Raw genomic sequence first — 25,196 nt, 5'->3', positions numbered from 1 at the left:
CTCTGATATGCCTGTCTCTCAGAGAATGACTGTTATTTGGGTGATTTGTGATAGGTTCTCTAAGATAGTTCATCTTGTACCTCTCCCTAAGTTGCCATCTTCCTCTGAGTTGGTGCCCCTGTTTTTGCAACAGGTGGTTCGCTTGCACGGGATTCCTGAGAACATTGTATCTGACAGAGGAGTTCAGTTTGTGTCTAGATTTTGGAGGGCTTTCTGTTCCAAGCTGGGAATTCAGTTGTCCTTCTCCTCTGCTTTTCACCCGCAGACCAATGGGCAGACGGAGAGAACAAACCAGACCTTGGAGTCGTATTTGAGATGTTTTATTTCCGCTGATCAGGATGATTGGGTTTCATTTTTGCCCTTGGCCGAATTTGCTTTAAATAATAGAGCTAGTTCTGCCACTTTGATGTCACTTTTTTTTTGTAACTTTGGGTTTCATCCTCGATTTTCTTCAGGGCAGGTGGAGCCTTCTGCCTGCCCAGGTGTTGACACTGTGGTGGAGAGAATGCACCAGATCTGGGACCAAGTGGTGGATAAGTTATCTCTCTCCCAGGAAAAGGCCCAGCGGTTTTCCAACCGACATAGAACCATTGGTCCCCAGGTTAACGTTGGTGATATGGTTTGGTTATCATCAAAAAATATCGCTATGAAGGTGGCTTCTCCTAAGTTTAAGCCTAGATTTATTGGACCTTACAAGATTTTGGAGATTATTAATCCGGTCTCTTTTCGTTTGGCTCTTCCTGTCACATTTAAAATCCATAATGTGTTTCATAAGTCCTTGTTGAAGAGGTTTGTTGAACCAGTAGTTCCTGGGGTGGCACCTCCGGACCCTGTATTGGTTGAAGGTAACATGGAATATGAGGTAGAGAAGATACTGGATTCCCGTCTGGCTAGACGGAGTCTCCAGCATTTGGTTAAGTGGAAGGGTTATGGTCAGGAGGATAATTCCTGGGTCTCTGCCTCTGATATTCATGCCAAAAGATTGGTGCGTGCCTTTCATCGGGCTCACCCTGATCGCCCTGGTGGCGTGGATGAGGGTTCGGTGACCCCTCCTCATGGGGGAGGTACTGTTGTGAGTTCATTTTCCCCTTCACCATTGAGGTCTGATGAACTCCCTCTTCTAGTGAAGGAAGGTAGTGAGGCTGATTACCAAGCACCTGAGCTGGATGATGATGACTGGGTGACGGGAATTACTGACTGGATATAAGGCAGCCGACGCCCTTCTGCCTTGCTGGTGATCTCTCTGAGGGATTCTAGGAGACCAGTCTGATTCCTGCTCCTCAAAAGCTAAGTTTTCTGCACTGCTTTTTGCTTTTGTGTTTTGTTTTGCCTTGTTTTTCTGAATTTCTGCCATTCCCTGCTGGGGTGAGTTGAATTCCTTTTTGCTCTGTCTTCAGAAAATACCTGAGTGCTGATATAGTCTTTTTGAAGCCTAGCGTCTTCAGGGCCTTTTTCCCTATCAGCCTGTTGGCCCTTGTTTTGATAGGGTTTTTGGCAGATTGCAGACAGCAGCCTTTCTATCCTGTCCTATTTAGTTAGCTTGGGCCCCATCATTTGCTCAGCCTATCTTTCTATCTGTGTGAGTGTTTTTTCATCTTGCTTCACCGTCATTATATGTTGGGGGCTGCCTATTGCTTTGGGGTCTGCTCTGGGGCAGTTTAGATTTCCCTTTCTGTCTTTAGGCTATGTAGTTCTCCGGCTGTGCTCGAGGGGTCTAGGGCACCGTAGGAACCCCCCACGGCTACTGCTAGTTGTTGTTGATAGGTTCAGGGGTCTGCAATCCGATAGCTGCCAACTTCTCTGGCTTTCTGGACTTAGCTAGTATTTCTGTTTTTGCCTCCTACGGTGACTCATTCATAACACCAGTCTATTCAGTAAGGAGAAAAACGACTTAGAGAGAGATATTGGGATCATGTTCATAAGGTAGAAAATTTTGGGGAGAATATAGGATTTGATTATATTAATCCTGCTTATCCAAGAAAGGTAGGGCAAATAATATGATTTGAGTAGGGATTGCAATTTATCTATCAGAGGAGGGAAATTATATTTGTAAAGCATGGAGGGATCTTTTGTTAGGAAGACACCGAGATATTTTAGTTTCTCAGAAGGCCATTTAAAAGGAGTAATTTGTTTAAGTCTAGAAACAACCCTCTTCGGAGCCGAGACATTTAAAGCTTCGGATTTGTCCATATTGACCTTAAAATTGGAAACAATTCCAAACTCCTCAAGTAATGTCAGAAGTCTGGGAAAGGCCATCTCAGGGTTCGAGACAAGGAGCAAGAGGTCATCAGCAAAGGCTGCCGTCTTAAATTCGGATTGTTCTATTATGAGATCTCTAACCTCCGCCTCCTATCTTAGTCTCTGAATCAGGGTCTCCATCACCAGCACGAATAGGGTAGGGGAGAGAGGGCAGCCCTGTCTGGTGCCATTTCCAATCGCGAAGGGGCCTGACCGCAAACCATTCACTCTGACCTTGGCAGTCGGGGCAGAGTAAAGAGTCATAATGGCATCGACAAATGGAGGGGGAAAATCAAATTTTCTTAAGGTGCAAACCACCATATAATGCCAACTGATTCTATCAAAGGCCTTCTCGGCGTCAGTTGATAGGATAGTCAGAGGAAGACCCGAGCGCTTCGCATAGGAAATGGCTAAGAGAAATTTCGTGGCATCATCCTTACCCTCGCGGCCTTTAACAAAGCCAACTTGATCAGTGTGGATCAGAGAGTCCAGAACAGTGTTGATTCTGGAGGCAAGGATTTTTGCCCATAATTTTATAGCCGTGTTAAGCAGTGAGATAGGCCTGTAATTACCACAAAAGCCGCCATCTCTCCCTTCCTTAGGGATAACAGCAATGTGAGCCTCTAAAGTCTGCTTAGATGGGGTGTCTCCTGTAAGAAATGCATTAAAGAGAGAAACTAGATGAGGAAGGAGCAAGTCGAAAAATTTCTTGTAGTAACCCACAGAGAAGCCGTCTGGGCCTGGAGTTTTATTATTCGCCATTGATTGTAAGATATCCTTAATCTCTTGAGGAGTGATTTGGGAAAGTAGAGCTGAGTAATCTTCGGGTTGAACTTTTGGGAGGGAGAGGGGGGGGACAAAAATTTCTGAATCCTTTCCACCGCGGTTAATTGGTTCTTCAAAGGTTCAGGCGAGTCTAAATTATAAAGGGATTCATAATAAAGTCTGAACGCCTCTGCAATCTCATCAGACCTGTCCACCCTTGCATTAGAATTCGTATGTATGTGTTTTATAAATTTATTACCGTTTTGGTTTTTGAGTAATCGGGAAGTGAGCTTACTGCTCTTGTTCCCATGGACATAGAATCTATGTTTACAGTGCAAAAACATTTTTGCAGAATTGGCATTGAGGAGATCTTTTAGTTTACTGCGGAGGGAGGAGAGGTCTTGCTGAAACTTTTGGGCGCCAGACTTTTTGTGGAGTCGTTCTGCGATACCAATTTGGTGTAAAAGGGACATAATTTCTTTATCTCTTGTTCTATCTGTCTATCTGTTTTTTGTTGAAAGAACCAATAGAGATGAGTTCACCTCTAAGAACTGCCTTATGTGCTTCCCAGATATTGGGTGTGAGTGTGCCCTCTGTAATATTCTCTGTGAAATAGTGTAAGATGATGGATTTTATTTTTTCGAAATTCTGTGGGGTGTCTAATAAAGATTCATTTAATCTCCAGGATGTTGCTGGGTGGGGTAAGGTATTAATGGTGATATCAATAAAGATCGGGGCATGGTCTGAGATTGTGATTGATCCTATATCGGCAGACCTAATTAAGCGCAGAGCTTGGGATTGAACTAAGAGGAGATCAATTCGGTGAGAAGAGTGCGGAGGGGAAAAGAAAGTGTAATCCTTAGTAGTGGGGTGAAGAATATGCCAGGAATCAATAAGATGCAAAGAATTCAATTTGTGTAGGAGACTCCTTCTTAAACCTTGGGAAATGGGTGATGAGCCGCTAGATGACTCTAATTCAGGGATGAGAGTAAGATTAAAATCGCCTCCCACAATCAGTAGACCCTCCCTAAATAACTGCAGCACTTCTATCGTTTTGGTAAGCCAATGGACCTGGTGACTGTTAGGAGCATATAAGTTAGCAAAAGTAACTGTTGTGTTAGCCAACGTCCCTTTAACAAATATATCTCTACCCTCATGGTCACACAAGCTATCCTTAAGCGAGAAAGGCAGGCCTTTCCTCACGGCTATACTAACACCCTTAGAGGAGGACGTACCACAACTATTAAACCAAGTGGGGTAGGAGGAAAAAGATGTGTTAGGGACTCTCCCAATTTTGAAATAGATTTCCTGGAGGAAAACAATTTGAGCATGTTGTTTTTTTAAAAGTGAAAGAATCTGATTTCATTTAGCAGGCGAATTAAGCCCTTTAACGTTAAAAGAAGCCACAGTGATGGACCCCGAACTCACCTGTCTACTCCCACCCGACATGCTCTGTGAGTAAATCTGTCTCGACCAAATACCTGTTAAAAGAAAAGAACAGCAAAACTATCAAACTTTTTACAAACAGTAGCTCGCCTAACGCAGGGGGGGACATGTTAAACCCAAACATAGGCGGGGTAGTCCAAGTTGTGAATCAAAATTGGAAATAACGAATAAAGATCATGACATTGTAAAATAGACCAGCATAATGAGAATATGGTCCATGGAGATCAAGGATTTCAAGAAAAAGGAAGCAAGAACACGCGAAAAAATCAGTTAGTTAAGGTGAGATTAAGAAGACCAATTCTTCATGGTGGATGTTTCTTGGAATCATATTTCTTGACTTTCGGAGATGTATGCTTTTTCACCAGAGACCATTCCTGTGGTTTGGTAAGCGACGGAGGTTTCCAGCCGGTGTCAACAGGCATCCATGATGGGATCTCAATTGGGGAGATATCGAGCGACACCCAAAAACTTGGCAAGTCCTCCGGAGTGCGAACCACAAACTGCTGACCTCTTGCGTTGACCGCAAGACCAAAAGGGAAAAGCCATTTATAAGCCAAGTTCTTGGCTTTTAGGGCTGAGAGAAGGGGGTGTAGGATCCGTCTTTTCGATAAGGTGGAGGCAGCCAGGTCCTGGAATAGCTGAATTTGAGAATTGTCGTACATAATCTTTTCTTGGTCTCTGGCACTTGCTAGAATGGCTGCCGTATCAACATAGCTTAGAATGCCGCAAATGACATCTCTAGGCGGCTCATCTATTTTTGGCTTTGGTCTCAGCGCATGGTGGACTCTTTCAATTGTGATTGTAGAAGCTCTTTCTGGGCTCAAGAGATTAGCAAAGATTTCTCTGGATACTTTCTCTAGGGCTTCATGTGCGAAGGACTCCGGAATGCCTCTTATGCGAATGTTTTTTCCTCCTGCTCCTGTTTTTTCCTGATCCTCCACCGCCAAGAGAGCAAGATTAAGATGGCGCTGTTGGTTAAGGACTTGTTCTTGGAGACCGGATAAAGCATCAACTGTCTCAGTGGTGGATGACTCTAGGACCTCCACCCTTTGCCCTAATTGTTGGAGATCCGCACGCACACCAGACAGCTCGTCCAGAAGAGTTTTCATATTCTGGGCCATTAATTTCTTCATAAAGGCTCTGGAAATAGGCGCTGCATCGCCCCGAGCGGAATCGCTATCAGAATCTGCCCCGCTGAGATCTGAATCTTCAATATTGTCACGATAGACTTTTTAAGGGCACGTTTAGACGGAGTATGGGAAGAATCAATCTTCTTCTTAAGATACATGTCAAGTTCTCCATGGGTATTCTTTTTCTGTTCATCTACAACAGCTTTATTTGCTAATTTTTCACGTTCTTTTTGTGATTTAACCATGGTGAGGCTTCTTGTAACGTGAGTAGCTGTATTCACAACTTGGACAGAATAAGGATCGCTTCTATGAACATACTGTGTATTTAGAACAAGCTATAAGGAATGGACGCTAGGTATCGCTGCAGGATCAGAAATGAAAAATAAATGAATACTGAGCACCCTCCATGTTTGTTCTGAAGTTTAGTCTCAGATGATTTTGTTGTAATCACTAAACGAGAGAAGTTAAGCAGAAAGAACAGGCAGTCCAGGCGGTAATTGAGGGGTTATAAATAATATAACTTCACTGCTTAATTAAACAGTATTCCAGTGTCCAGCAGACCCCCTATATGGTTTCTATCTCCACTTGTTTAAATGAATAGATATTGGCAGATAAGACTGGGTATGGGGCAACAGGAGGAAAACTGTGGGGATGACAGGAGGGGGAATTGCGCAGTCTCACTCCACTTTCCGACCAGACACAGACCTCCAGCTGCAGGAGAGGACCTAAGATGGCGCCGGCACTGGCGGTAAATCTTCAGAGTCACCGCTACACCACGGAGGCACCCCGGGCTGAAATCCACCACCTGTACTTGGGAGCCGCCAAGCGCCACCGCAGACAAGGCGGCCGGTCTCTACACTACATCTGACTGCAGGCCCCCGTCTCCACCAAAGTCCCTCCACGCCGGAGCTGAAGGCGGGAGATGCGACAAACCGCCAGACACGGCGCCGCACTGTCCACACCAGCCCCGGGCACAGATCCAGACTAACCGGGACCGGGGACAGGCAAGTAGGGAGCAGAGGCCGGGGATAAAAGAGGTCCTCTGCGGTGTTACCTCCGAGAAGCAGTCCCATTTAGACACCAGGGCAAGTCTCCAAGATGGCGTCTCCCCACCTCACTGTCCTCTCCACTCGGGCCGCTCACCAGTCTGGGGAGAATAATCGGGCATATAAAGTGCAGACACGACCTCCTAATGTGGAGTACAGTGGGCTCTCCACACAGGGACCAAAAAGTGGCACTTCAGAGGCAATAATCTCTTGAAAAAGGCACTTCAGTTCAGGAGCTGGTCTGTGCAGCAGTCAGGCCACGCCCATGGACATTATCATTTTATGCTGCCGGACCTAAAGGCTGACTACTCGGTGTTTGTGCTGCTGGGGATATGGAGCAATAAACCCAGAACTTTTAAGGAAATTTAGTCTTCCTGTATGATATAGCGCTGCCAAGCTGGCGTTCCCCAATGCACTCAGTGAGCGCTGCCTTACACTATGGATGTAAAAGTTTCCAGCAGGTAGTTGTCAACTACCTGCCTGTCCTGCCTGGCGATAATCTCTCCTGCAGCAGCTGTCAATTCTCTGGATTCCTTTGACCTCATGTCAAAAGAGCAGCGCCTTTTCTTCTACTTTGCTCTGTTGAAGAGGCATAACTGCCAACATCATGCTGATTGAAAACCGCCCTTCCGCTTTGAGACAGGGGAGTTGGCTGTCAATCAGCATGACATCGCAGCGATGCCCCAAAGCAGAGGAGCGCAGAAGAGAAGGCACTAGTTGTTGATGTGGAATCACTGGAAGGAGAGTTGCCGGCTGGAGCGGTATGTAATAGAGGAGCACAGAAGAGAAGGCACTGGATGTTGACGTGACATCACTGGAAGGAGGATTGCTGGCTGGAGTGGTATGTAATAGAGGAGCGCAAAAGAGAAGGCACTGGAAGGAGGATTGCTGGCTGGAGCGGTATGTAATAGAGGAACACAGAAGAGAAGGCACTGGATGTTGACGTGACATCACTGGAAGGAGGATTGCTGGCTGGAGCGGTATGTAATAGAGGAGCGCAGAAGAGAAGGCACTGGATGTTGACGTGACATCACTGGAAGGAGGATTGCTGGCTGGAGCGGTATGTAATAGAGGAGCACAGAAGAGAAGGCACTAGATGTTGACGTGGCATCACTGGAAGGAGGATTGCTGGCTGGAGCGGTATGTAATAGAGAAGCGCAGAAGAGAAGGCACTGGATGTTGACGTGACATCACTGGAAGGAGGATTGCTGGCTGGAGCGGTATGTAATAGAGGAGCGCAGAAGAGAAGGCACTAGATGTTGACGTGGCATCACTGGAAGGAGAATTGCCGGCTGCAGCGGTATGTAATAGAGGAGCGCAGAAGAGAAGGCACTGGATGATAACGTGACATCACTGGAAGGAGGATTGCTGGCTGGAGCGGTATGTAATAGAGGAGCGCAGAAGAGATGCACTGGATGATTAAGTGACATCACTGGAAGGAGGATTGCTGGCTAGAGCGGTATGTAATAGAGGAGCGCAGAAGAGAAGGCACTGGATGATTACGTGACATCACTGGAAGGAGAATTGTTGGCTGGAGCGGTATGTAATAGAGGAGCGCAGAAGAGAAGGCACTAGATGTTGACATGACATCACTGGAAGGAGGGTTGCCGGCTGGAGCGGTATGTAATCATTGCTGGAGAGAACACGTACGTAGTTACAACTACCTGCTGGTAAGTTCTAAGCTCCATAGGACAAGATAACCAAAGTTCCGGATAACCTCTTTAATACTTAACAGTAAAGGTTAGGATTGAAGGGTCCAATATTTTCAAATGTATTTGAATTTATCTCCCTGGTATTTCACAATTGGACACATTAGCTTTAATGAATCAGATAAGAAATTGTTGCACTCCAAAACTAACATATCACTGAAGGCCATGGTTGGGAGTTTCCAGGGTCAGAGATGCCTTGGGATCTGCAGCTTCTAACACTTCCTCCAGATACTCGGGGTACACGGAGGTATCCGCTACGTGAGTACACCCGACAGGAGGGCGCCTGGGGTCATAAAGTCAATAATAAAGAATGATTGTGGCAAAAGATACCAGAGATAATCTATGGATGTGATGGACATGTTGGACACATTACACAGTGTATACATAGGGGGACACGTATACCTCTCCGGACACATTACCCAGTGTATATATTATACCTCTCCGGACACATTACCCAGTGTATATATTATACCTCTCGGGACACATTACACAGTGTATATATAGGGGGACACGCATACCTCTCGGGACACATTACACAGTGTATATATAGGGGACACGTATACCTCTCGGGACACATTACACAGTGTATATATAGGGGGACACGCATACCTCTCGGGACACATTACACAGTGTATATATAGGGGACACGTATACCTCTCGGGACACATTACACAGTGTATATATAGGGGGACACGTATACCTCTCGGAACACATTACACAGTGTATATAGGGGACACGTATACCTCTCGGGACACATTACACAGTGTATATATAGGGGGACACGTATACCTCTCGGGACACATTACACAGTGTATATATAGGGGGACCCGTATACCTCCCGGGACACATTACACAGTGTATATAGGGGGACACGTATACCTCTCGGAACACATTACACAGTGTATATAGGGGACACGTATACCTCTCGGGACACATTACACAGTGTATATAGGGGACACGTATACCTCTCGGGACACATTACACAGTGTATATATAGGGGGACACGTATACCTCTCGGAACACATTACACAGTGTATATAGGGGGACCCGTATACCTCCCAGGACACATTACACAGTGTATATATAGGGGGACCCGTATACCTCTCGGGACACATTACACAGTGTATATATAGGGGGACCCGTATACCTCCCGGGACACATTACACAGTGTATATATAGGGGGACACGTATACCTCTTGGGACACATTACACAGTGTATATATAGGGGGACCTGTATACCTCCCTGGACACATTTCACAGTGTATATATAGGGGGACACGTATACCTCTCGGGACACATTACACAGTGTATATATAGGGGGATCCGTATACCTCCCAGAACACATTACACAGTGTATATATAGGGGGACCCGTATACCTCTCGGGACACATTACACAGTGTATATATTATACCTCTCGGGACACATTACACAGTGTATATATAGGGGGACCCGTATACCTCCCAGGACACATTACACAGTGTATATAGGGGGACACGTATACCTCTCGGGACACATTACACAGTGTATATATAGGGGGACCCGTATACCTCCGGGACACATTTCACAGTGTATATATAGGGGGACACGTATACCTCTCGGGACACATTACACAGTGTATATATAGGGGACACGTATACCTCTCGGGACACATTACACAGTGTATATATAGGGGGACACGTATACCTCTTGGGACACATTACACAGTGTATATATAGGGGGACCCGTATACCTCCCAGGACACATTTCACAGTGTAAATATAGGGGGACACGTATACCTCTCGGGACACATTACAGTGTATATATAGGGGACACGTATACCTCTCGGGACACATTACACAGTGTATATATAGGGGGACACGTATACCTCTCGGGACACATTACACAGTGTATATATAGGGGGACACGTATACCTCTCGAGACACATTACACAGTGTATATATAGGGGGACACGTATACCTCTCGGAACACATTACACAGTGTATATATAGGGGACATGTATACCTCTCGGGACACATTACACAGTGTATATATAGGGGGACACGTATACCTCTCGGGGCACATCACATAGTGTATATAAAGGGGGACACGTATACCTCTCGCCTACTATGTGCTTTGTGTGTGCTTTCTAGTACACATGGTATTCGCAGTGTTTGGGGTGTCATCGCCCCTGCGGGAGAGAGTTATGCTTTCTTCGCCTGAGGATTTCACCGGACCATCACTGCCCTTTTACCTTTTAAGAGGACCGTTAGGGGTGCTGATTCCCCCGCAAAATTGGGTATAAGCCTGCGGTAGTAACCAATGATGCCAAGGAACGCCCTCACCTGCTTAGTACTTAAGGGCTTGGGCCAGTTTTGGATGGCCTCGATCTTGTTTACTTGGGGTTTGATCACTCCACATCCGATCACGTAACCCAAGTACCGAGCTTCCGTGAGCCCTATCGCACATTTCTTTGGGTTTGCTGTTAACCCCGCGATTCGGAGCGAATCTAACATGGCTTGTACCTGGGACAGGTGGGTCTCCCAGTTGGTACTAAAGATGACTATGTCCTCTAAATAGGCCAAAGCGGTTCTAACACTATGTCCATCAGCCTATGGAATGTGGCCGGAGCCCCATATAACCCAAAGGGTAAGACAACATAGTGAAACAGACCCTCTGGCGTGATAAATGCGGTCTTCTCTTTAGCCGATTCTTTCAGGGGAATCTGCCAGTACCCTTTGGTGAGGTCGATCGTGGTGAAGTACTGGGCCTTTCCCAGTCTTTCAATTAGCTTATCCACCCGAGGCATTGAGTAGAGGTCAAATTTTGACACCTCATTTAACTTCCTGAAGTCATTACAGAAGCATAACGACCTGTCCAGTTTACGTATTAACACAATGGGGCTAGCCCACTCACTCGGGGACTCTTCAATGACTCCCAATTGAAGCATTTGCTTTACTTCAGCCGCTATTGCTTGCCTACTGGCTTCTGGCACTCGGTATGGTTTCATCCGTACCCTTACCTAGGGTTCGGTGACAATGTCATGTTGTATCACCAAGGTTTGCCCCGGCAGCTCTGAGAATACATCCGTATTCTGCTGCACCAAAGCTCGAGCTTCCCGTCGCTGCTGTTTTGTGTGGGCGTCATTTACTTTTACCTCACACCCAGCTGTGTCCTTGACCAGAGCCAGAGGGACCCCCGTTTCTCCCCGGTCTTCTTCTTTAAAGGTGCTGACTGTGGCCCTTTTATTATACGCGCGGCTCTGAGCGGCCTGTGCATCCAACAGATGCTCCTTTACTATGGGCCGCACGACCGCAATCCGATCCTGCATTTTTGTGACATACTCGATGACACTCTTATGTGGAGTGGGCTCCTGTTCCCATGTCTTTTTGGCTACATCCAACAATCCTCTTGGGTGCCTGCCATACAATAGCTCAAATGGGGAGAACCCCGTGGACGCCTGCAGTACCTCGCGAATGGCGAACATTAGATAGGGCAGAAACATGTCCCAATCCCTCCCATCCTTGGCGACCACCTTTTTTAGCATGGTTTTGAGGGTCTTATTAAACCTCTCCACCAACCCGTTGGTTTATGGCTGGTACACCGACGTACATAGCTGTTTAATTTGGAACAACTTACACAGCTCCGTGGTCACCTTAGACATAAATGGAGTACCTTGATCAGTAAGGATCTCCTTGGGTAGCCCTAGGCGACAGAACATGGCAAATAGTTCACAGGCTATTAGTTTAGCCAAAGTGTGGCGGACTGGTATCGCCTCTGGGTACCGGGTGGCGTAAACTACGACTACAAATATGTGCTGGTGGCCCCGGGTGGATTTTACTAATGGTCCTACCAGATCCATCGCAATCCGCTCAAAAGTTACCTCTATAATGGGCAGAGGCACCAATGGACTCTGGTAGTTCGTGGTGGGTGAGGTTAGTTGGCACTCCGGACATGTGTCGCAATACCTTTTGACCTCAACATAGACACCAGGCCAGAAAAACCGATGTAATATGCGCTCTAACGTCTTTTTGGCCCCAAATGCCCTCCCAGCATGTGAGAGTGAGCCATGTCGAGCACCTCCCGATGATAGGATTGAGGCACCACCAGCTGTTCTACCACCTCATCCCAGAATTTATCAACCCTGTACAGTAACTCCTGGTTGATCTCCATCCGGGGAAACTTGAGCCACCCCATTCACCACGATTACTCTTTCCCTGGCCCGGGTCAAAGTGGGGTCCTGGAGCTGGGCAGTCCCGAACTTACCAGGTGATACCTCCAGCTCAGGAATCAACACAGCTCACCAACCCAATAACACCATTCCCACAGTGAAACATGGTGGTGGCAGCATCATGCTGTAGCGATGTTTCTCGGCAGCAGAAACAAGGAAAATGGTCCAAGTGGAAAGGAAGATGAATTGTTCGAAATACAGGAATGTTCTTGAGCAAAACCTCTTTCAGTCTGTTAGCGATTTGAGACTGGGACGGAGGTTCACATTCGAACAAGACAATGACCCAAAGCATACTGCTAAAGCAACACTCGAGTGGTTTAAGGGGAATCATTTAAATATTTTGGAGAGGCTTATTCAAATCCCAGACCTTAAACCAATGGAGAATCTGTGGTCATACTTAAAGATTACCGTTCACCAGAGGAAACCATAAAACTTAAGCGAGCTGGAGCAGTTTTGCCTTGGGGAATGGGGAAAAATCCCACTGGCAAGATGTGGAAAGGTCACAGAGACTGATCCAGTAATATAAGAAATGTGAATCCAGTGTGAAATAGTAATAAGACCGCCCTTCTTCTCAGTGTGATTTAGTAATAAGGCCATCTTTCTCCTCAATGTGAAATGGTAATATATATACTAATATGGCCACCCTTCTCCTCAGTGTGATATAGTAATATGGCCGCCCTTCTCCTCAGTGTGATATAGTAATATATATAGTAATATGGCCGCCCTTCTCCTCAGTGTGATATAGTAATATGGCCGCCTTTCTCCTCAGTGTGATATAGTAATATATATAGTAATATGGCCGCTCTTCTCCTCAGTGTGATATAGTAATATATAGTAATATGGCCGCACTTCTCCTCAGTGTGATATAGTAATATATATAGTAATATGGCCGCCCTTCTTCTCAGTGTGATATAGTAATATATATAGTAATATGGCCGCCCTTCTTCTCAGTGTGATATAGTAATATATATAGTAATATGGCCGCCATTCTCCTCAGTGTGATATAGTAATATATATAGTAATATGGCCGCCATTCTCCTCAGTGTGATATAGTAATATATATAGTAATATGGCCACTCTACTCCTCAGTGTGATATAGTAATATATATAGTAATATGGCCGCCCTTCTCCTCAGTGTGATATAGTAATATATATAGTAATATGGCCGTCCTTCTTCTCAGTGTGATATAGTAATATATATAGTAATATGGCCGCCATTCTCCTCAGTGTGATATAGTAATATATATAGTAATATGGCCGCCATTCTCCTCAGTGTGATATAGTAATATATATAGTAATATGGCCACTCTACTCCTCAGTGTGATATAGTAATATATATAGTAATATGGCCGCCCTTCTCCTCAGTGTGATATAGTAATATATATAGTAATATGGCCGCCATTCTCCTCAGTGTGATATAGTAATATATATAGTAATATGGCCGCCATTCTCCTCAGTGTGATATAGTAATATATATAGTAATATGGCCACTCTACTCCTCAGTGTGATATAGTAATATATATAGTAATATGGCCGCCCTTCTCCTCAGTGTGATATAGTAATATATATAGTAATATGGCCGCCATTCTCCTCAGTGTGATATAGTAATATATATAGTAATATGGCCGCCATTTTTCTCAGTGTGATATAGTAATATATATAGTAATATTGCTGCTCTTCTCCTCAGTGTGAAATAGTAATATATATAGTAATATGGCCGCCCTACTCCTCAGTATGATATAGTAATATATATAGTAATATGGCTGCTCTTACTCCTCAGTGTGATATAGTAATATATATAGTAATATGGCCGCCCTTCTCCTCAGTGTGATATAGTAATATATATAGTAATATGGCCGCCCTTCTCCTCAGTGTGATATAGTAATATATATAGTAATATGGCCGCCCTTCTCATCAGTGTGATATAGTAATATATATAGTAATATGGCCGCCCTTATCCTCAGTGTGATATAGTAATATATATAGTAATATGGCCGCCCTTCTCCTCAGTGTGATATAGTAATATATATAGTAATATTGCCGCCCTTATCCTCAGTGTGATATAGTAATATATATAGTAATATGGCCGCCCTTCTCCTCAGTGTGATATAGTAATATATATAATAATATGGCCGCCCTTCTCCTCAGTGTGATATAGTAATATATATAGTAATATGGCCGCCCTTATCCTCAGTGTGATATAGTAATATATATAGTAATATGGCCGCTCTTCTCCTCAGTGTGATATAGTAATATATATAGTAATATGACCGCTCTTCTCCTCAGTGTGATAGAGTAATATATATAGTAATATGGCCGTCCTTTTCCTCAGTGTGATATAGTAACATATATTGTAATATGGCCGCTCTTCTCCTTAGTGTGATAGAGTAATATATATAGTAATATGGCCGCCCTTCTCCTCAGTGTGATATAGTAATATATATTGTAATATGGCCGCCCTTCTCCTCAGTGTGATATAGTAATATATATAGTAATATGGCCGCCCTTATCCTCAGTGTGATATAGTAATATATATAGTAATATGGCCGCTCTTCTCCTCAGTGTGATATAGTAATATATATAGTAATATGACCGCTCTTCTCCTCAGTGTGATAGAGTAATATATATAGTAATATGGCCGTCCTTTTCCTCAGTGTGATATAGTAACATATATTGTAATATGGCCGCTCTTCTCCTTAGTGTGATAGAGTAATATATATAGTAATATGGCCGCCCTACTCCTCAGTGTGATATAGTAATATATATAGTAATATGGCCGCCCTTCTCCTCAGTGTGATATAGTAATATATATAGTAATATGGCCGCCCTTCTCCTCAGTGTGATATAGTAATATATATAGTAATATGGCCGCCCTTCTCCTCAGTGTGATATAGTAATATATATAGTAATATGGCCGCCCTTCTCATCAGTGTGATATATTAATATATATAGTAATATGGCCGCCCTTATCCTCAGTGTGATATAGTAATATATATAGTAATATGGCCGCCCTTCTCCTCAGTGTGATATAGTAATATATATAGTAATATGGCCGCCCTTATCCTCAGTGTGATATAGTAATATATATAGTAATATGGCCGCCCTTCTCCTCAGTGTGATATAGTAATATATATAGTAATATGGCCGCCCTTCTCCTCAGTGTGATATAGTAATATATATAGTAATATGGCCGCCCTTATCCTCAGTGTGATATAGTAATATATATAGTAATATGGCCGCTCTTCTCCTCAGTGTGATATAGTAATATATATAGTAATATGACCGCTCTTCTCCTCAGTGTGATAGAGTAATATATATAGTAATATGGCCGTCCTTTTCCTCAGTGTGATATAGTAACATATATTGTAATATGGCCGCTCTTCTCCTTAGTGTGATAGAGTAATATATATAGTAATATGGCCGCCCTTCTTCTCAGTGTGATATAGTAATATATAGTAATATGGCCGCCATTCTCCTCAGTGTGATATAGTAATATATATAGTAATATGGCCGCTCTACTCCTCAGTGTGATATAGTAATATATATAGTAATATGGCTGCTCTTCTCCTCAGTGTGATATAGTAATATATATAGTAATATGGCTGCTCTTCTCCTAAGTGTGATATAGTAATATATATAGTAATATGGCCGCCCTTCTCCTCAGTGTGATATAGTAATATATATATAGTAATATGGCCGCTCTTCTTCTCAGTGTGATATAGTAATATATATAGTAATATGGCCGCCATTCTCCTCAGTGTGATATAGTAATATATATAGTAATATGGCCACCCTTCTCCTCAGTGTGATATAGTAATATATATTGTAATATGGCCGCTCTACTCCTCAGTGTGATATAGTAATATATATAGTAATATGGCTGCTCTTCTCCTAAGTGTGATATAGTAATATATATAGTAATATGGCCGCCCTTCTCCTCAGTGTGATATAGTAATATATATTGTAATATGGCCGCTCTTCTTCTCAGTGTGATATAGTAATATATATAGTAATATGGCCGCCCTTCTCCTCAGTGTGATATAGTAATATATATATAGTAATATGGCCGCTCTTCTTCTCAGTGTGATATAGTAATATATATAGTAATATGGCCGCCATTCTCCTCAGTGTGATATAGTAATATATATAGTAATATGGCCGCTCTACTCCTCAGTGTGATATAGTAATATATATAGTAATATGGCTGCTCTTCTCCTCAGTGTGATATAGTAATATATATAGTAATATGGCTGCTCTTCTCCTAAGTGTGATATAGTAATATATATAGTAATATGGCCGCCCTTCTCCTCAGTGTGATATAGTAATATATATTGTAATATGGCCGCTCTTCTTCTCAGTGTGATAAAGTAATATATATAGTAATATGGCTGCCCTTCTCCTCAGTGTGATATAGTAATATATATTGTAATATGGCCGCTCTTCTTCTCAGTGTGATATAGTAATATATATTGTAATATGGCCGCTCTACTCCTCAGTGTGATATAGTAATATATATAGTAATATGGCTGCTCTTCTCCTCAGTGTGATATAGTAATATATATAGTAATATGGCTGCTCTTCTCCTAAGTGTGATATAGTAATATATATAGTAATATGGCCGCCCTTCTCCTCAGTGATATAGTAATATATATTGTAATATGGCCGCTCTTCTCCTCAGTGTGATATAGTAATATATATAGTAATATGGCCGCCCTTCTCCTCAGTGTGATATAGTAATATATATAGTAATATGGCCGCCCTTCTTCTCAGTGTGACAGAGTAATATATATAGTAATATGGCGGCCATTCTCCTCAGTGTGATATAGTAATATATATAGCAATATGGCCGCTCTTCTCCTCAGTGTGATATAGTAATATATATAGTAATATGGCCGCCCTTCTCCTCAGTGTGATTATAGTAATATATATAGTAATATGGCCGCCCTTCTCCTCAGTGTGATATAGTAATATATATAGTAATATGGCCGCCCTTCTCCTCAGTGTGATATAGTAATATATATAGTAATATGGCCACCCTTCTCCTCAGTGTGATATAGTAATATATATAGTAATATGGCCGCCCTACTCCTCAGTGTGATATAGTAATATATATAGTAATATGGCCGCTCTTCTCCTCAGTGTGATATAGTAATATATATAGTAATATGGCCACCCTTCTCCTCAGTGTGATATAGTAATATATATAGTAATATGGCCGCTCTTCTCCTCAGTGTGATATAGTAATGTATATAGTAATATGGCCGCCCTACTCCTCAGTGTGATATAGTAATATATATAGTAATATGGCTGCCCTTCTCCTCAGTGTGATATAGTAATATATATAGTAATATGGCCGCCCTACTCCTCAGTGTGATATAGTAATATATATTGTAATATGGCCGCTCTTCTCCTCAGTGTGATATAGTAATATATATAGTAATATGGCTGCTCTTCTCCTCAGTGTGATATAGTAATATATATAGTAATATGGCCGCCCTTCTTCTCAGTGTGATATAGTAATATATATAGTAATATGGCCGCCCTTCTTCTCAGTGTGATATAGTAATATATATAGTAATATGGCCGTCCTTCTTCTCAGTGTGATATAGTAATATATATAGTAATATGGCTGCTCTTCTCCTCAGTGTGATATAGTAATATATAGTAATACGGCCGCCCTTCTCCTCAGTGTGATATAGTAATATATACAGTAATATGGCTGCTCTTCTCCTCAGTGTGATATAGTAATATATATAGTAATATGGCCGCCCTTCTTCTCAGTGTGATATAGTAATATATATAGTAATATGGCCGCCCTTCTTCTCAGTGTGATATAGTAATATATATAGTAATATGGCTGCTCTTCTCCTCAGTGTGATATAGTAATATATATAGTAATATGGCCGCCCTTCTTCTCAGTGTGATTTAGTAATATATATAGTAATATGGCCGCCCTTCTCCTCAGTGTGATATAGTAATATATATAGTAATATGGCCGCCCTTCTCCTCAGTGTGATATAGTAATATATATAGTAATATGGCCTCCCTTCTTCTCAGTGTGATATAGTAATATATATAGTAATATGGCCGCCCTTCTCCTCAGTGTGATATAGTAATATATATAGTAATATGGCCTCCCTTCTCCTCAGTGTGATATAGTAATATATATAGTAATATGGCCGCCCTTCTTCTCAGTGTGATTTAGTAATATATATAGTAATATGGCTGCCCTTCTCCTCAGTGTGATATAGTAATATATATAGTAATATGGCCGCCCTTCTCCTCAGTGTGATATAGTAATATATATAGTAATATGGCCTCCCTTCTCCTCAGTGTGATATAGTAATATATATAGTAATATGGCCGCCCTTCTCCTCAGTGTGATATAGTAATATATATAGTAATATGGCCGTCCTCTCCTCAGTGTGATATAGTAATATATATAGTAATATGGCCTCCCTTCTCCTCAGTGTGATATAGTAATATATATAGTAATATGGCCGCCCTTCTCCTCAGTGTGATATAGTAATATATATAGTAATATGGACTCCCTTCTCCTCAGTGTGATATAGTAATATATATAGTAATATGGCCGCCCTTCTCCTCAGTGTGATATAGTAATATATATAGTAATATGGCCGCTCTTCTCCTCAGTGTGATATAGTAATATATATAGTAATATGGCCGCTCTTCTCCTCAGTGTGATATAGTAATATTGTGATGTAGAATGTCTGCAAGATTTGTTTTCTGTTGGAATGTGCTAAAAAATCCTCCATTTTGTCAGTAGCTGCCTGCCAGTGTCTCAGTTACATTGCACACTGCAGCAGCTTCCCCTCCCCCCCAAGTGTTATAAACCAACTTCCTGTCACACCATTTGGCTTCTCTCAGCCTCAGCTGAAAGGGAAAAAAGTGCGGGGAAAAAAACTCTTTGTCTGAAATCCGGAGTTAGAAGTAAACCTTTAAGAGTCTGCCCTGCGAAAACCGTACAAAGTAGATGAAAATCATATTTTGGTAATCTGAGCGGTCCCAGCTCCGCTACAGTGTCACTTCCGCAGTTCTACCATGTCCAGAACCTGAGATATGATTTGCTCCCAAATGGACGGTCATATCGCATAGATGTTTGATGTTTTCTTGATGGGCTCATTACGCTGGGAAACATGATACCACTGATGAGTCCATACCAGCTTCCCCCATAGAGTTATGAGGATTATAAGTTTTAGCAAGATTCCTACATTGGGATGAGAGAGGTGGGATTAACCCAGAATGCACCTCTCCGTGATGTCACATAGGAAAGTCTGTAAGGCATTCCCTGGGCAAAACCAGCTCAGAAGAGCTCCAGTCCTTGTGCTGACAAGAACTCCAGATGAGTGGAGATGTGTGGCTCCGCCTTCTTTCTCCGCCGCATGGGTTTGCCTAAAGAGTCATGAACAACCGTGAGTGTACCTCTGTTTTTAATCCCTTTATTTCATATTTGTACTGTACATATTTTATGTCTCAATTTTATAGCAACTTTTATCTGTAACCACTGTCCTCTTTCGGAAAATAAATGATTTAATATTTAGCTCTGTCTCCATGCTCTAAGAATCGGACTATACGCCTTTGATAGATAATCGCTACTAATTCAAGGGGTTTGCCACGGACCCTCTTAATTTAACACTGTGAATTAAGTAACCGTGACTGGTGGCAGCGCGTTGTGTACGGCTATTGCGGCTTGCTGGCAGTACAGAAGGGTCTTATATTGCTGAATGAGGGGCTGTGGCCACAGCATTGATAATTCCCTTACTGCAGAAGCCTAATTGCCGGTTCACAACAGGCAGCCCGTCCGGCGACTAATTATCCTAGGTGCAGTTCCCTGACTGACCTGAGGGTAAGGGGGGCGCCGGAGAGCTGCGAGTTCCAAAGTGGAACTGAGAAAGTGGGATATACATAAATCCCCGCAGTACTTGGAAGTGTGATAGCAGTGGTGGGGCATCCAAAATACCCCCCTGCGGCAAATTGTAGAGCGAGATTAGCTTGCTGGATATTTTTGTCACATGGTGCCTGTGGTGGGATAACTAAGATAAGCCCCCACTGTGCCTGTGATAGCCGTGTGCCGGCATTGTGTCACGTCCCTCCGTCTGCTGATTCACCCGTATCAGTGGTGGGATTGTGACATAGTGGTGACACAGGGTCCGCTGTCCGTCACGTTTTGGTGGTGTCATGGCTTGAACAGGGTTCTTGCCCTGCACTCACAGGGTTAAGTGTTCGTGGCCTCTTTCTGGATCTGGGAGGGGTATTTATACTCACTCTTTACCAGGGTTCTCTGTCAGCTATACTGTTGTTCTGGTGTGTCTGACCCCTGGTGTGCGTGTATTCTGCGTTGCTTGTTTGATTCCCGTGTATGACCCGGCCTGTTCCCTCACTCTGTACTCCGTCTCTCGCTTTGGTACTACTGTCTTCTCCGGTTCTGACCTCCTGGCTTGGCTATCGTTACTCCGTTACAGTTTGTCCCTATTGTACCGTCTATTGCCCGTTCTGGTTTTCTGACCTATTGCTACGTCCTGACTATCCTTTCTGTCTAAACCCCGTGGTACTGTATTGCTATCTGGTGCTTTGACCCTGGCTTCGTCTGGTTTCTGTCTCTGTCTATGCCCCTTGGTAACACTGCCCCGTAGTTACCTTTCTAGGAGTTTCCCTGCAGCTCCTAGATCTGTGGAGCTTAGGCCACGCCCCCAGCAGTCATGTGCTTCAGGTCCTGATACTCTGAAGCACGCATCGTCACCGCTGCTGCTCTGCTCCACAGGTATCTGTGAGTACTGTCTTTGTACTCAGGACACCCGCACTGGCACAGTGAGCAAGTGCAGTGCGGTGTTCCTGACATTATAGCTGACCATTTCAGTTTTTTTTTTTTCCCCCTCTGAGAAAAAAAAAAAAGTGTGTTATCCTCATGGATCCCATACAAGTCTTGGCTGATCAGGTCAAGCACCTGACCCAAATGTTCCACAAACTTAATGTGGAACAGCGCATGATGACCCAGACCCAGCAACAGTTGGTGGATACGGTACAGGGGGCTGCCTCTACAGGGGATTCTTGTGCTGGGGATAGAGATGTGTCATTGGCATTCCCAGAATCTCTGGTCAAATTGCCAGACCTTTTCTCAGGGGATAAAAAGGAGTTCAGGTCTTTCAGAGAAGGATGCAAGCTTTTTTTTTCTCTGAGGCCCCGCTCTTCCGGGGATGAGTTCCAGAGGGTGGGGGTCGTCATTTCCCTACTTCGGGGGGCTCCACAGGCATGGGCTTTCTCTCTCTCTTCCTCTGCTCCTGAACGCATGTCTGTGAATTTGTTCTTTGAGGCTCTGGGGCACATTTATGATGAGCCTGATAGAGTGCGTCTGGCAGAGGATATGGTGATGAGTGTGACACAGGGAAGGAACTCTGCTGAATGGTTCTGCTCTGAGTTCAGACGCTGGGCAGCGGAGGTCTCCTGGGATGACGCTGCCCTCCGGGGTTTGTTCTGTAGAGGCCTGTCCGAACGTTTGAAAGATGCCCTAGCCCTTCATCCTCCACCGGATTCTTTGGAGGACGCTATGATCCAGGCTGTCCGCATGGACCGTAGGCTGCGGGCAAGAGGGGTCATGCTGCAGGAGACCCCTTTATTCTCCAATCTGAGAGACTCTGCATCTAGTCCTGAGCCCATGGAGGTTGGTGCTACGTCATTGGAGGAAAAAGAGAGGAGACACCGAAGAAACAACCAATTGTGCTTTTACTGTGGATCCGCTGGACATTGGAGAAGGAACTGTCCTTCTTGCCCTTCTTCAGTGAAGCCGTCAGGAAAACGACTGAGTCTGGGTAACAATCGAGGAGGTTGCCCAGACTCCCAGGTACCCTTTTACTCGCTTACTAAAATTCTGCTTCCGGTGGAACTGGAACTTACAGGCGGCCCGGTTGGGACTACCGCCTTTGTTGACTGTGGTTCTTCTATTAATCTGATCGATGCCAAAGTTGTGACTTTTCATAAGATAGGGACAGTCAGGTTAAAAGATCCTGTTAAAATCGTGGCAATTGATTCTTCTCCTATCACCCAGGAGGGAATTTGTTTCATGACTGATACCTTTTCTCTGAAAGTGGGTTCCACTCAAGTGGAAAACTTAAGATGTTTTGTCATAAATAATCTGCCGGCTGGACTGATACTGGGTATGCCTTGGCTTCAACGTCACAATCCTACTATTGACTGGGTCACAGGGGAGATCATTCAGTGGGGTTGTATGGCTAATGGTCTATGTTGTAACTTGACAACCCTTGTCACCCCAGTAAAATCTGTGTCAGTGTCGTCTGTCGATCTGGAAGGTATTCCGGAGTGCCTGAAAGATTTTCAAGACGTATTTTCTGAAAGTGAGGCTGAGGCGCTACCACCACATAGACCCTTTGATTGTGCCATTAATCTAGTCCCTGGAGCCAAGTTACCCAAGGCTCACCTGTTCAATTTGTCCGGGCCCGAACGTCTAGCCATGAAGGAGTACATTACTGAGAGTCTCCGCAAAGGGCATATTAGGCCTTCTGTTTCACCTGTGGCAGCGGGCTTCTTTTTTGTTAAGAAAAAAGATGGTGGTTTGCGGCCGTGCCTCGACTTTCGGGAATTAAACAAAATTACTGTGAAAAATACATACCCTCTCCCCCTAATTCCTGATTTATGTAACCAACTCACCAGGGCCAAGTGGTTCTCTAAACTGGATTTACGTGGGGCATATAACCTTATAAGAGTCCGTGAAGGGGACGAATGGAAAACAGCATTCCTGACGACTGAAGGGCTGTTCGAAAACTTGGTTATGCCCTTTGGTTTCACCAACGCTCCTGCTGTTTTTCAGAATTTTATTAATGTAATTTTCTCTGATTTAATCGGTCGTTTTGTGGTTATCTATTTGGATGACATTCTGGTGTACTCGGTGGACAGTCAATCTCACTTGCACCATTTGCGGATGGTTCTCATGAGACTGAGAGAGAATCATTTGTATGCCAAGCTGGAAAAATGCTCATTTTTCATGCAAGAAGTATCCTTTCTGGGGTTGATTGTGTCAGGAGAGGGGTTCCGCATGGATCCTAAGAAAGTCCAGGCTGTTACGAAGTGGGTGCAACCTCATGACTTGAAAGGGTTGCAACGATTTTTGGGCTTTGCCAACTTTTATAGGAAATTTATTAAGGGTTTTTCGCAGGTGGTAAAGCCTCTAACGGACCTCACTCTCAAGGGAGCTGATGTAAAAAATTGGTCTGTAGCTGCAAAAAACTCTTTCATGACATTAAAAAAGTGCTTTTCTTCAGCCCCTGTATTGGTACAACCCGACCCGTCAAGACCTTTTGTCGTGGAGGTTGACGCCTCGGAAGTGGGGGTGGGGGCAGTTTTGTCTCAGGGCCCTCCTACCCTTACTAACCTGAGGCCTTGCGCCTTCTTCTCTAAAAAATTTTCCTCTGCTGAGAGAAATTACGATGTCGGCAATAGAGAGTTGTTGGCGGTAAAGTTGGCTTTTGAAGAATGGAGGCATTTACTGGAGGGGTCTGTTCATCCCATTACAGTCATCACTGATCACAAAAATTTGGCCTATATCGAGTCTGCCAAGAGATTGACCCCCAGACAGGCTCGGTGGGCACTTTTTTTTTCTCGTTTTCAGTTTACCATCACATTCCGCCCGGGATCTAAAAACATCAAGGCTGATGCCTTATCCCGAAGCTTTGATTCGGTGTCCCCTCCAGAACCTCCCTCCTCCATTCTTCAGCCAGGAGTAGTGGTGGCCGAAATCTCATCTGAGTTACAGAGAGGGATTTTGGAGGCCCAGGCTCGGGCTCCTGGTGGTAAACCCCCGGGTAAATTGTTTGTACCGGAACGTTTCCGTCTCGGACTTATGCAGGAATTTCATGATTCTGTGTTGAGTGCTCATCCTGGGATTGCAGCTACCCGGGGGGCAATTGCGAGGGATTTCTGGTGGCCCTCTATGGTAACAGATATTAAAAAGTTTGTGACTGCATGTGGGGTGTGCGCTCGTTCTAAAAGTTCTCAGGTCCGGCCGGCCGGGGAATTGGTGCCTTTGCCAATTCCGGATAGACCATGGACACATTTGTCCATGGATTTTATCACAAATCTTCCCCCTTCCAGGGGCAACTCGGTGATATGGGTGGTGGTGGATAGGTTTTCAAAACAAGCTCACTTTGTACCTCTCCCCGCGTTACCATCTGCTGAAACCCTGGCCCGCTTATTTATGCAGCATATAATTAGGTTACATGGAGTGCCTATGAATGTGGTGTCAGACAGAGGGGTACAGTTTGTAGCCAGGTTCTGGAGGGCTTTTTGCAAAAAGCTGGGGATTTCGTTGTCCTTCTCCTCTGCCTACCACCCAGAGTCTAATGGACAGACGGAGCGCACAAACCAATCGTTGGAGCAGATTCTGAGATGCTTGGCCTCTTCCAGGCAGGAGGACTGGTGTGAGGTATTGCCCATGGCAGAGTTTGCATTCAACGGTCGTGTGAGTCAGTCTACTGGGAAGTCTCCTTTTCAGGTCAACTATGGCTTTAACCCACATTTTGGAGAGTTTTCCCGTATGGATTCAGGTTGTCCTGGTGCTGAGGATGTGACACAACGTCTTCGAATTCTTTGGAGGGAGGTTCAGGGGAATATTTCCAAGGCCCA

General features: G+C 44.1%; 1 protein-coding gene across 3 annotated transcripts in view; it reads right to left on the bottom strand.

Annotated features, from left to right (window-relative positions):
* DPP10 (dipeptidyl peptidase like 10) overlaps nt 1-25,196 on the bottom strand; it is a 763,146-nt gene that overhangs the window by 696,428 nt on the left and 41,522 nt on the right. The window contains exon 2 of one of the 3 annotated variants that reach the window (XM_073563826.1): nt 4,432-4,484. The exons of the other annotated variants lie outside the window; for them this stretch is intronic. Within the exon in view, the coding sequence (XP_073419927.1) occupies nt 4,432-4,452 (21 nt within the window). The 5' untranslated portion in view covers nt 4,453-4,484. The remainder of the gene's footprint in view (nt 1-4,431; nt 4,485-25,196) is intronic. 3 annotated transcript variants of the gene reach the window in all.

Source organism: Dendrobates tinctorius, unplaced genomic scaffold, assembly GCF_039654945.1.
Source record: "Dendrobates tinctorius isolate UK_male_01 unplaced genomic scaffold, ASM3965494v1 ptg000403l, whole genome shotgun sequence".
NCBI lineage: Eukaryota > Metazoa > Chordata > Amphibia > Anura > Dendrobatidae > Dendrobates > Dendrobates tinctorius.
Note: the sequence above shows the minus strand (reverse complement) of the source record. Positions and strands in the feature narration are given on the sequence as shown.